The sequence below is a fragment of the Aquarana catesbeiana genome, linkage group LG03 (genome assembly GCF_042186555.1).
Source record: "Aquarana catesbeiana isolate 2022-GZ linkage group LG03, ASM4218655v1, whole genome shotgun sequence".
NCBI classification, from domain to species: domain Eukaryota; kingdom Metazoa; phylum Chordata; class Amphibia; order Anura; family Ranidae; genus Aquarana; species Aquarana catesbeiana.
The window spans coordinates 60,562,183-60,575,171 of record NC_133326.1 but is presented as its reverse complement, the minus strand read 5'-3'; the positions used below and the strand labels follow the sequence as shown (position 1 = coordinate 60,575,171).

At 45.7% G+C, this 12,989-nt stretch overlaps 1 protein-coding gene across 8 annotated transcripts in view; it reads right to left on the bottom strand.

The window, feature by feature from the left end:
* Window positions 1–12,989, bottom strand: part of GABPB1 (GA binding protein transcription factor subunit beta 1) — a 108,326-nt gene that overhangs the window by 25,109 nt on the left and 70,228 nt on the right. For all 8 annotated transcript variants that reach the window (XM_073618586.1, XM_073618593.1, XM_073618590.1 and 5 more), the window contains one exon: window positions 3,976–4,092. In XM_073618586.1, the coding sequence (XP_073474687.1) occupies window positions 3,976–4,092 (117 nt within the window). The remainder of the gene's footprint in view (window positions 1–3,975; window positions 4,093–12,989) is intronic.

The following is a 12,989-nucleotide window of genomic DNA, read 5'->3' as shown; positions in this document are numbered from 1 at the left end:
TCGAGTATGTTGGAGACAATCCCCAGAGAAGGGGAATTCCATCTGCCCTGAGCCACTTCCGTCAGGCAATGTGCGCCCCAGCCCCGATTGCTGGCATCTGAGGTTATCGTGACCCATGTGATGGGGGTGATTGAATGGCAATTTTTCCCTTGAAGCCACCAAAGGAGAGATACTTTAATGGTTGGAGTAAGGTATATGCGCTGGTTTTTGCTGGAATAATTCCATTGATGTAGGAACCCTTTTTGGAAGGGCCGTGTGCCATTGTGCCCACTTCACCATGGGAATAGTGGCTGTCATTGTGTTGATCATTTTCAAACATTGGAGAGTGGAAAGGTGAGACGATTCTGTCTCGAATTACTCCAATCTTCTCTTCTGGAAGGGAGATCGTGCCTGCCAACGTATTGAAGTGAGCCCCTAGAAACACAAGTGATTGTGTTGGCTCTAGATGGCTCTTCTCCAGATTTAGGAGCCATCCGAATTCTTGAAGGGTGGAGATGACTAGGCTTCTGTGCTCTAAAATTTGATCTTTGTCTTGAGCTAGGAGAAGAAGGTCATCAGATAGTGGTGGAGAAGAACCCCTTTGACACGAAGAAGAGCAACAACAAATAGTAGAACTTTGGAAAAAGACACGAGGTGACGTTGTTAGATCGAAAGGGAGACATGTGAATTTAAGGTGCTGTTTGCCTACCGCAAAGCGGAGGAATTGCTGGAAGTCCACTGCCACTGGAACATGAAAGTACAGTAGGTGTCTTTTAGATCAACTGATACCAACCAATCTCCCGGATGCACTGACTGTTGGGTTGCAAGTAAAGATTCCATTTTGAACTTTTCTTTTCGGATAAAGAAATTGAGATGAGTCAAATCTATGAATGGTCTCCATGTGCCATTTTTTTTCTAAATCATGAACAGAGGAAAATACATGCCGCTGCCTTGCTCGCCTTCTGGAACAGGGATGGCTGCACCTTGATCCAATAAATAGCTTACATAAGTTAACAGGACCTGCTTTTTCTCCTCTGAATCTGGAAGAGTCGTAGGAATGAATCTGAGTCTTGGGGTACTGTTGAAGACCCAGGTGTGACCAGAAGAGACCGTTTTGACGGTCCAGAAATCCTGGACTGAGGTCGCCCAGACATGCCGGAAGTGAAGAAGACGAGCCCCCGCCTTGCATGCCTGAGCGGGCTCAATCTCAAAAGGACTTAGTGGAATCCTGGTTGCCAGAGGAACCACCTTTTGTGGTTTTTTTTTAAGGCGGACTGCCTGGATTTCCAAGACCTTGAAAACTCCCGACCAAGCCTTTAACTGCGTGCTTCCCTGGTGAGATCAGAATTCTGTCTCCTTGGAAAGGAGCGTTTCTGGTTGTGTAAGCGCCGATCCTGAGGGAGGAAATCTGATTTACCACCTGTGGCCCGGGTTATGGCAATATCAAGCTTATTGCCGAAAAGAGAATTACCCTCAAAAGGGAATTCAGCACCAAGCTTGTTTGGAAGCCGGATCCGCCAACCATGAGCCATAAAGCACGACGTGCTGAAACAGCCGCCAACATAACCCGGGACATCAGGAAAACAACATCAATAGAAGCCTCCCCGAGAAAGGCGGACGGCAGCCTGATGATCTGGATAGGTGAACTTTTCGCCACTTCACTGGAGATACCTCTTATGCCCCGTACACACGGTCGGACTTTGTTCGGACATTCCGACAACAAAATCCATGGATTTTTTCCGACGGATGTTGGCTCAAACTTGTCTTGCATACACACAGTCACACAAAGTTGTCGGAAAATCCGATCGTTCTGAACGTGGTGACGTAAAACACGTACGTCGGGACTATAAATGGGACAGTGGCCAATAGCTTTCATCTCTTTATTTATTCTGAGCATGCGCGGCACTTTGTCTGTCGGATTTGTGTACACACCATCGGAATTTCCGACAATGGATTTTGTTGTCGGAAAATTTTATATCCTGCTCTCAAACTTTGTGTGTCGGAAAATCCGATGGAAAATGTGTGATGGAGCCTACACATGGTCAGAATTTCCGACAACAAGGTCCTATCACACATTTTCCGTCGGAAAATCCGACCGTGTGTACAGGGCATTAGGATCTCATCAACGCTGTCAGACCAGGTTTCCATGGCTTTGGATACTGCGGCTACAGCGAGTACTGGTTTGCAAGCCATTCCTGGTGTCAGGTAAATCCGTTTCAGATCAGAGTCGATCCGTATTTCCAAGGGATCTTTAAAAGAAGTCGTATCTTCCAAGGGAAGAGTTACATATCTCACTAAGTGCTGCATCCACCAATGGAGCTGATTCAAGGTGTTTAACATCTTCTTCCTTAAAAGGATACAACTTCAGAACTTTTGATTGCATGGAACTCTTCATCTTGCTCCTCTCATCAGAGAGGATGCCACCCAGTTCAGAGAGAAAGGGAAAATATTGACACTCCTTATTGAGCTATTTGAAAAATTTTCTCTGCTTTGGAGAAGTAACAGGGTCTTCCCAACTCAGTGCTTCTCTCACAGCTTTCACCAAAGGAGGAACCAAAGCATATTCAAAGCCCATTCCTGGATCTTCTAGATCCGATTCGCTGTCTGGGAGAGGAGCGGAAGGACGATTTGGCTGGGAGTAATCCCATGTCTCTTGGGCCAGATCTTCTCCTAATGTAGGGCGTAATGGCTCTGGTGGGGAATCGCAAGGCTGATGAGCCTACCTCTACTGTAGATTCAAGGTGCTGGGTCTGCGCCATCCTTCTCATCTGCAGCTTTAGAAAAGCAGTGATCACAGAGAGATTTGTCGGCCGGAACAGGAGCCCTACATCCCCAACATGATTTTTCTGGCCTCTGGCTAGAGCGAGATGAGGGGGGTGCGGAAGATCTCTACTATGCGGTTTGGATCTGAAAGGAGACCTATGATGGCTGGACCTGGAGGAAGATTGCCGGTGGTGCGACTTTGAAGACCCACTCCCTTCAGACCTAGAAGGGCTGTGAGAAAGAAAGCAGAAAAGAGAAGACCGGAATCAGCTGGTGCCCTAATACCCTACTCTCTCTCCCCCCCTTGAACAGGCAGAAATGTTTAAACTACAAACATACCTGTTACAAGAGGGCTGGCAACCAGGAGGCAGTGAGGGATCCATGGTATCAGCAGGAAACTGCAGGGATAAATAGGGGTCAGCTGCCAGGCAGGGAACCTACCCTCACCCAATGCCACACCAGAAGCCCAAGGAAGTCGCCGCAGAGCCCATGATCATTCCCAGGGCTCTGTAGGCTCTCACCAGGATTTAAAGGTGGCGCCGAGTGACGTCACCACGTCAGACATGAGACGCGCGAACCAAGCCTCGGCTTCGTTTCGGGTCCGTGCATGTGCAAAGCGCGCGCCGATACCCAGAAGAGAGAGGGCGGCAGCTGGAACGCAGGAAGAGCCAGCGCCATGCACAGGAAACACCAGCAGAGGAAAAGATAAGGAATGCAAGGTACATACAACATACAAACACTGCTGCCATGCATATGGATACAATCTTACCACTCCACCTATGATCACCTGGGCTGATGGAACAAATACACACACCAGACTTTATAGCAGATAATGGCCGCCTGATAACGATAGGCAAACAGGCCGTGCGCACTCTGATGATCAGGTATTAAAATCTTCAGCGTTACTCTGCATATCCACTCCATACCCTGCTTAACAGTCAGGGCCTATCAGAGGAACATAACCTGGCGCTCGGCCGATCCTGTTCGCAGGGGAGCCATCTTCAGGTAGAGAACCAACAACATGGTTATGGGAGAGGTGCCCTATAGGGTAGTTATGGAGGCGGGTCTAACCCACACATTGCTGCCATGGAGTCTGTCAGGAAATGTGAGTTTAACAGCAGCAGTGTGCATGAGGCCGTATGTTTCACATGGTAAATATTCAATGGCTACAGACTACAGCTTTGTGTGTGTAAGCGGTTTTTCAGGCAATAAAAAGGCAACTGGGATACACACCTGGTGTTTCTGAAGAATTAGATAATGGAGCAGATGCTTCTGCTAAAGCTGCCAATGTAGCCAGCACAGATGTTGATGAATTGCCAAACTGTACTGTAGAGGCTATTCCATTCTCATCTGGAAAAAACAAACAAAAAAAAGCATTCTGTAAGAAGAACAAGTTACAGGCATAAAGCAAGTTAACAGTTTTTAAAGTGGAGCTCCACCCAAAAGGGGAAGCTCCACTTGTTCGCTTCCTCCCCCTCCGCTGCCACATTTGGCACTTTTCTAGGGGTGGGGGTGTGGGCTGGACCTCCTCTTTAACCACTTAAGGACCGCCTAACGCCGATTTACGTCGGCAAAGCGGCACGGGCAGGCAAAATCACGTACATGTACGTGATTTGCCTTCCGCGGGTGGGGGGTCCGATCGGACCCCCCCCCGGTGCCCGAGGCGGTCCCGTTCTGTTCCCCGGCGATCCGAGATGAGGGGGAGGCCATCCGTTCGTGGCCCCCCCCTCGCGATCGCCGCCGGCCAATGGGAACATTCCTTTGCTGCTGTATGCTAAACAGCAGCAAAGGAAATTATGTCATCTCCCCTCGGCTCGGTATTCCGTTCCAGCGCCGAGGGGAGAAGACATCAATGTAAGTGCACAACACACTACACACACAGTAGAACATGCCAGGCACACAAAACACCCCGATCCCCCCCCCGATCGCCCCCCGATCCCCCCCCAATCACCCCCCCCCCCCCCTGTCACAAACTGACACCAGCAGGTTTTTTTTTTTTTTTTTTTTCTGATTACTGCATAGTGTCAGTTTGTGACAGTTACAGTGTTGGGACAGTTAGTATTACCCCCCTTTAGGTCTAGGGTACCCCCCTAACCCCCCCTAATAAAGTTTTAACCCCTTGATCACCCCCTGTCACCAGTGTTGCTAAGCGATCATTTTTCTGATCGCTGTATTAGTGTCACTGGTGACGCTAGTTAGTGAGGTAAATATTTAGGTTCGCCGTCAGCGTTTTATAGTGTCAGGGACCCCCATATACTATCTAATAAATGTTTTAACCCCTTGATTGCCCCCTAGTTAACCCTTTCACCACTGATCACCGTATAAACGTTACGGTTGACGCTGGTTAGTTCGTTTATTTTTTATAGTGTCAGGGCACCCGCCGCTTATTACCGAATAAAGGTTTAGCCCCCTGATCGCCCGGCGGTGATATGCGTCGCCCCAGGCAGCGTCAGATTAGCGCCAGTACCGCTAACACCCACGCACGCAGCATACGCCTCCCTTAGTGGTATAGTATCTGTACGGATCAATATCTGATCCGATCAGATCTATACTAGCGTCCCCAGCAGTTTAGGGTTCCCAAAAACGCAGTGTTAGCGGGATCAGCCCAGATACCCGCTAGCACCTGCGTTTTGCCCCTCCGCCCGGCCCACCCAAGTGCAGTATCGATCGATCGCTGTCACTTACAAAACACTAAACGCATAACTGCAGCGTTCGCAGAGTCAGGCCTGATCCCTGCGATCGCTAACAGTTTTTTTGGTAGCATTTTGGTGAACTGGCAAGCACCAGCCCCAGGCAGCGTCAGGTTAGCGCCAGTAGCGCTAACACCCACGCACGCACCGTACACCTCCCTTAGTGGTATAGTATCTGATCGGATCAATATCTGATCCGATCAGATCTATACTAGCGTCCCCAGCAGTTTAGGGTTCCCAAAAACGCAGTGTTAGCGGGATCAGCCCAGATACCTGCTAGCACCTGCGTTTTGCCCCTCCGCCCGGCCCGGCCCACCCAAGTGCAGTATCGATCGATCACTGTCCCTTACAAAACACTAAACGCATAACTGCAGCGTTCGCAGAGTCAGGCCTGATCCCTGCGATCGCTAACAGTTTTTTTGGTAGCGTTTTGGTGAACTGGCAAGCACCAGCCCCAGGCAGCGTCAGGTTAGCGCCAGTACCGCTAACACCCACGCATGCAGCATACACCTCCCTTAGTGGTATAGTATCTGAACGGATCAATATCTGATCCGATCAGATCTATACTAGCGTCCCCAGCAGTTTAGGGTTCCCAAAAACGCAGTGTTAGCGGGATCAGCCCAGATACCTGCTAGCACCTGCGTTTTGCCCCTCCGCCCGGCCCAGCCCAGCCCACCCAAGTGCAGTATCGATCGATCACTGACACTTACAAAACACTAAACGCATAACTGTAGCGTTTGCAGAGTCAGGCCTTGATCCCTGCGATCGCTAACAGTTTTTTTGGTAGCGTTTTGGTGAACTGGCAAGCACCAGCCCCAGGCAGCGTCAGGTTAGCGCCAGTACCGCTAACACCCACGCATGCAGCATACACCTCCCTTAGTGGTATAGTATCTGAACGGATCAATATCTGATCCGATCAGATCTATACTAGCGTCCCCAGCAGTTTAGGGTTCCCAAAAACGCAGTGTTAGCGGGATCAGCCCAGATACCTGCTAGCACCTGCGTTTTGCCCCTCCGCCCGGCCCAGCCCAGCCCACCCAAGTGCAGTATCGATCGATCACTGACACTTACAAAACACTAAACGCATAACTGCAGCGTTTGCAGAGTCAGGCCTTGATCCCTGCGATCGCTAACAGTTTTTTTGGTAGCGTTTTGGTGAACTGGCAAGCACCAGCGGCCTAGTACACCCCGGTCGTAGTCAAACCAGCACTGCAGCAACACTTGGTGACGTGGCGAGTCCCATAAGTGCAGTTCAAGCTGGTGAGGTGACAAGCACAAGTAGTGTCCCGCTGCCACCAAAAAGACAAACACAGGCCCGTCGTGCCCATAGTGCCCTTCCTGCTGCATTCGCCAATCCTAATTGGGAACCCACCGCTTCTGCAGCGCCCGTACTTCCCCCATTCACATCCCCAATCAAATGCAGTCGGCTGCATGAGAGGCATTTTCTTTATGTCCTCCCGAGTACCCCTACCCAACGAACCCCCAAAAAAGATGTTGTGTCTGCAGGAAGCGCGGATATAGGCGTGACACCCGCTATTATTGTCCCTCCTGTCCTGACAATCCTGGTCTTTGCATTGGTGAATGTTTTGAACGCTACCATGCACTAGTTGAGTATTAGCGTAGGGTACAGCATTGCACAGACTAGGCACACTTTCACAGGGTCTCCCAAGATGCCATCGCATTTTGTGAGACCCGAACCTGGAACCGGTTACAGTTACAAAAGTTAGTTACAAAAAAAGTGTCAAAAAAAAAATATATATATAAAATAAAAAAAAATAGTTGTCGTTTTATTGTTCTCTCTCTCTCTATTCTCTCTCTATTGTTCTGCTCTTTTTTACTGTATTCTATTCTGCAATGTTTTATTGTTATTATGTTTTATCATGTTTGCTTTTTCAGGTATGCAATTTTTTATACTTTACCGTTTACTGTGCTTTATTGTTAACCATTTTTTTGTCTTCAGGTACGCCATTCACGACTTTGAGTGGTTATACCAGAATGATGCCTGCAGATTTAGGTATCATCTTGGTATCATTCTTTTCAGCCAGCGGTCGGCTTTCATGTAAAAGCAATCCTAGCGGCTAATTAGCCTCTAGACTGCTTTTACAAGCCGTGGGAGGGAATGCCCCCCCCCCCCCCCCACCGTCTTCCGTGTTTTTCTCTGGCTCTCCTGTCTCAACAGGGAACCTGAGAATGCAGCCGGTGATTCAGCCAGCTGACCATAGAGCTGATCAGAGACCAGAGTGGCTCCAAACATCTCTATGGCCTAAGAAACCGGAAGCTACGAGCATTTTATGACTTAGATTTCGCCGGATGTAAATAGCGCCATTGGGAAATTGGGGAAGCATTTTATCACACCGATCTTGGTGTGGTCAGATGCTTTGAGGGCAGAGGAGAGATCTAGGGTCTAATAGACCCCAATTTTTTCAAAAAAGAGTACCTGTCACTACCTATTGCTATCATAGGGGATATTTACATTCCCCGAGATAACAATAAAAATGATTAAAAAAAAAAAATATGAAAGGAACAGTTTAAAAATAAGATAAAAAAAGCAGAAAAATAATAAAGAAAAAAAAAAAAAAAAAAAGCACCCCTGTCGCCCCCTGCTCTCGCGCTAAGGCGAACGCAATCGGCGGTCTGTCGTCAAACGTAAACAGCAATTGCACCATGCATGTGAGGTATCACCGCGAAGGTCAGATCGAGGGCAGTAATTTTTGCAGTAGACCTCATAGGTAGATCTAAAGTGGTAACCTGTAAAGGCTTTTAAATGCTTTTAAAAATGTATTTAATTTTGTTGCCACTGCACGTTTGTGCGCAATTTTAAAGCATGTCATGTTTGGTATCCATGTACTCGGCCTAAGATCATCTTTTTTATTTCATCAAACATTTGGGCAATATAGTGTGTTTTAGTGCATTAAAATTTAAAAAAGTGTGTTTTTTCCCCAAAAAATGCGTTTGAAAAATCGCTGCGCAAATACTGTGTGAAAAAAAAAAAATGAAACACCCACCATTTTAATCTGTAGGGCATTTGCTTTAAAAATATATAATGTTTGGGGGTTCAAAGTAATTTTTTTGCAAAAAAAAAAAATAACTTTTTCATGTAAACAATAAGTGTCAGAAAGGGCTTTGTCTTCAAGTGGTTAGAAGAGTGGGTGATGTGTGACATAAGCTTCTAAATGTTGTGCATAAAATGCCAGGACAGTTCAAACCCCCCCCAAATGACCCCATTTTGGAAAGTAGACACCCCAAGCTATTTGCTGAGAGGCATGTCGAGTCCATGGAATATTTTATATTGCGACACAAGTTGCGGGAAAGAGACATTTTTTTTTTTTTTTTTTGCACAAAGTTGTCACTAAATGATATATTGCTCAAACATGCCATGGGAATATGTGAAATTACACCCCAAAATACATTCTGCTGCTTCTCCTGAGTACAGGGATACCACATGTGTGAGACTTTTTGGGAGCCTAGCCACGTACGGGACCCCGAAAACCAAGCACCGCCTTCAGGCTTTCTAAGGGCTTGAATTTTTGATTTCACTCTTCACTGCCTATCACAGTTTCGGAGGCCATGGAAAGCCCAGGTGGCACAAACCCCCCCCCAAATGACCCCATTTTGGAAAGTAGACACCCCAAGCTATTTGCTGAGAGGTATAGTGAGTATTTTGCAGACCTCACTTTTTGTCACAAAGTTTTGAAAATTGAAAAAAGAAAAAAAAAAAAAAAATGTTTTTTCTTGTCTTTCTTCATTTTCAAAAACAAATGAGAGCTGCAAAATACTCACCATGCCTCTCAGCAAATAGCTTGGGGTGTCTACTTTCCAAAATGGGGTCATTTGGGGGGGTTTTGTGCCACCTGGGCATTCCATGGCCTCCGAAACTGTGATAGGCAGTGAAGAGTGAAATCAAAAATTTTCACCCTTAGAAATCCTGAAGGCGGTGATTGGATTTTGGGGCCCCGTACGCGGCTAGGCTCCCAAAAAGTCCCACACATGTGGTATCCCCATACTCAGGAGAAGCAGCTAAATGTATTTTGGGGTGCAATTCCACATATGCCCATGGCCTGTGTGAGCAATATATCATTTAGTGACAACTTTATGCAAAAAAAAAAAAAAAAAAAAAAAAAAGTGTCACTTTCCCACAACTTGTGTCAAAATATAAAATATTCCATGGACTCAATATGCCTCTCAGCAAATAGCTTGGGGTGTCTACTTTCCAAAATGGGGTCATTTTGGGGGGTTTTGTGCCACCTGGGCATTCCATGGCCTCCGAAACTGTGATAGGTAGTGAGGAGTAAAATCAAAAATTTACACCCTTAGAAATCCTGAAGGTGGTGATTGGTTTTCGGGGCCCCGTACGCGGCTAGGCTCCCAAAAAGTCCCACACATGTGGTATCCCCATACTCAGGAGAAGCAGCTGAATGTATTTTGGGGTGCAATTCCACATAGGCCCATGGCCTGTGTGAGCAATATATCATTTAGTGACAACTTTTTGTAAATATTTTTTTTTTTTTTTTGTCATTATTCAATCACTTGGGACAAAAAAAATAAATATTCAATGGGTTCAACATGCCTCTCAGCAATTTCCTTGGGGTGTCTACTTTCCAAAATGGGGTCACTTGGGGGGGTTTTGTACTGCCCTGCCATTTTAGCACCTCAAGAAATGACATAGGCAGTCATAAACTAAAAGCTGTGTAAATTACAGAAAATGTACCCTAGTTTGTAGACGCTATAACTTTTGCGTAAACCAAAAAAAATATACGCTTATTGACATTTTTTTTACCAAAGACATGTGGCCGAATACATTTTGGCCTAAATGTATGACTAAAATTTAGTTTATTGGATTTTTTTTATAACAAAAAGTAGAAAATATCATTTTTTTTCAAAATTTTCGGTCTTTTTCCGTTTATAGCGCAAAAAATAAAAACCGCAGAGGTGATCAAATACCATCAAAAGAAAGCTCTATTTGTGGGAAGAAAAGGACGCAAATTTCGTTTGGGTACAGCATTGCATGACCGCGCAATTAGCAGTTAAAGCGACGCAGTGCCAAATTGGAAAAAGACCTCTGGTCCTTAGGCAGCATAATGGTCCGGGGCTCAAGTGGTTAACTTCAAAATGATTTCCACAGTAAACCCCTGCAGAAATGCCAATGCAGTAACTGTCAAAACATTAGGAGCATCAACAAGACAAAAATATAGAAAGAGAGGCTTAAAGTGGAGGGCCACCCTGAAAAAAAAAAAAAAAAAGTTTAAACTTACCTAAACCCTTGTTGCTAGGCAGTCTTCCTAATCTGCCTCTTCCTATTCCGCAGCGTGTTCTTTCTGCTCCTCGGTGAGCGGTGAGCGGCCCCGTTTTCTTCTGTAAACTGTGCGTGTTCCCACGCGTGCGCAGTAGGAAACTGGCAGTGAAGCCGCAAGGCTCCACTGCCTGTTTCCCCTACTTAGGATGGCGGTGCCGGGACCCGAGAGATGGGTCGGCCTCGGGCGGCCGACATCGCGGGCACCCAGGACAGGTAAGTACTTATTTAAAGTCAGCAGCTACAGTGTTAGTAGCTGCTGACTTAATTTTTTTTTTTTCAGGGACGGAATCCCGCTTTAATCTATTAAAACAAGTAGGTCCTCAAACTGCAGTATTTTTGATAAATCTAAGGTAGATTGGATTGTTCAATTTTAACAGCTTAGAATAAGTTATTTTTAAACCATTTAATGGAATACCTGAGCATACACACTTGCCATACATTTTACTCTCAAAAGGCTATTCATTTATTTTACACACTGACAATGCACTAGAAGTGAAAAACATTAGGCTGTGTGAAGATATTAGGAAGACTAAACTATATAACTCAAGGCTTGACAAATTTGTTTTGAATCTAGGAGCCAGCTAAAGAAGTTAGGAGCCAGTTTTAACCACTTGCCTACTGGGCATTTTTCACCCCCTTCCTGCCCAGGCCAATTTTTAGGATGTGTTTACTCACAGTGTTCACCAATAACTCTTTTTGTCAGATCACATTCATATTGTGACCGATTTTCAATGAGGGTATTATTGTCAATATTCACACATATATACTTTTACTGTTCATTTACATTGATCATTGCTTTCATTAGCACATTTTTATTTTTTCATTTTTTTTATTTGAGCGCTACTATTTATTCCAATTATATCTAGAGGTTTAAATTTAGTCACGTATTTGTTACATATTAAGTGGCAGCTATAGTTTATTTAAATTATACTTTTTTCTCTTATTTAGAAGCGCAGTGGAGGTATCACAGGGTGTAGGGCGTTAGCTTGTGAACTATCAGGTGTGCACTGATTAGCAGTGTAAATGTCCCCTTTACACTGACGAATAGCCGGTTATTGGCTTTCCTTACGTTGTGACAACGCTGAAGAATGTTAATGACGATAACCGGCATTTGTTTACTTGTGATCAGCTGTGATTGGACACAGCTGATCATGTGGTAAAGGGCTGCTGTGATTGACCCTTTACCTCAATCTGTGAGAAGCTTTGATCCAAAGGAGGACCCCGAGGTGCGCAGGTGGTGTGGTGTTGTGGGGTTCTGGGAGGACGTCAATAGAACTGGATGAACACGATGTAGCTGTCTCTTGGCAATGGCGTGGTTGGCAAGTGGGAGATGGATGCGGACTACTGACAAAAGCCCAGGGGTCAGGACGCAATGTCTAGTTGCAATGGCAAACTGCCGCCTGGGATTTGTCGAGCCGTGACATAACTGAAACATCAATATTGATTAGGACTGGTCCTTTAACAGAAAAGTGCTTCAACTGCTGAGTTGCATTATCTTAGTGCAGGAATGGTAACAATGTTGCACATGTGATATGACCAGAAAAAGCCCCATGGACTTCCACAAAGAGGTTGTGCAGCAGTCAGTTCTTGGTTTATTAAAAAGGAAAAAAAAAAAAAAAAAAAAAAAAAAAAAAAAAGGAAAAAGGAAACACTGGCATGAGAATTCATTGTGGGACCCTTATCTCACATATACAAAAGGAATTCTGGTTGTCACTGCTGACCTACCTCATACTAATCCAGTGATCCAATGACAAGCATTCAGCTTTTGTGACCCAGGCCAAGCATGCAGTGAGTAAAGTCAAAGTGAAGTAAGAACTCAGAATTATTAAAGGGGTTGTAAAGTGTGTTTGTGTGTGTGTTTTAAATAAAAGGTTTATACTTGCTTGCTCTGTAGAGTGGCCCTGAACCTCCTCTTCTCGGATCTCTCTCCAGCCCTCTTAGCTCCACCCCTCCGGCAAGTACCCCAGAGCCTATTGACCCAGACAGCAGGACTCTGCCCCACCCCCACTGGCTTTGATTGACAGCAGCAGGAGCCAATGGCTCCCACTGCCTCAGCAATGCCAGTGAGACCAGGAAATGAGGGGAGATAAGAGCTGCAGACGTGCACAGTGCTGGATCAAATGACGGCTCAGGTAAACATTTAAGCAGCAAGTCAGTTGATTTTATGTTTTTACGGTATGATAGATGCTGTAGAACATTACTGGGTACAAATACTCCAGAGCCCGTTAGCAAAATGCTTACATATGGCTAAAGAACTGCTAGTA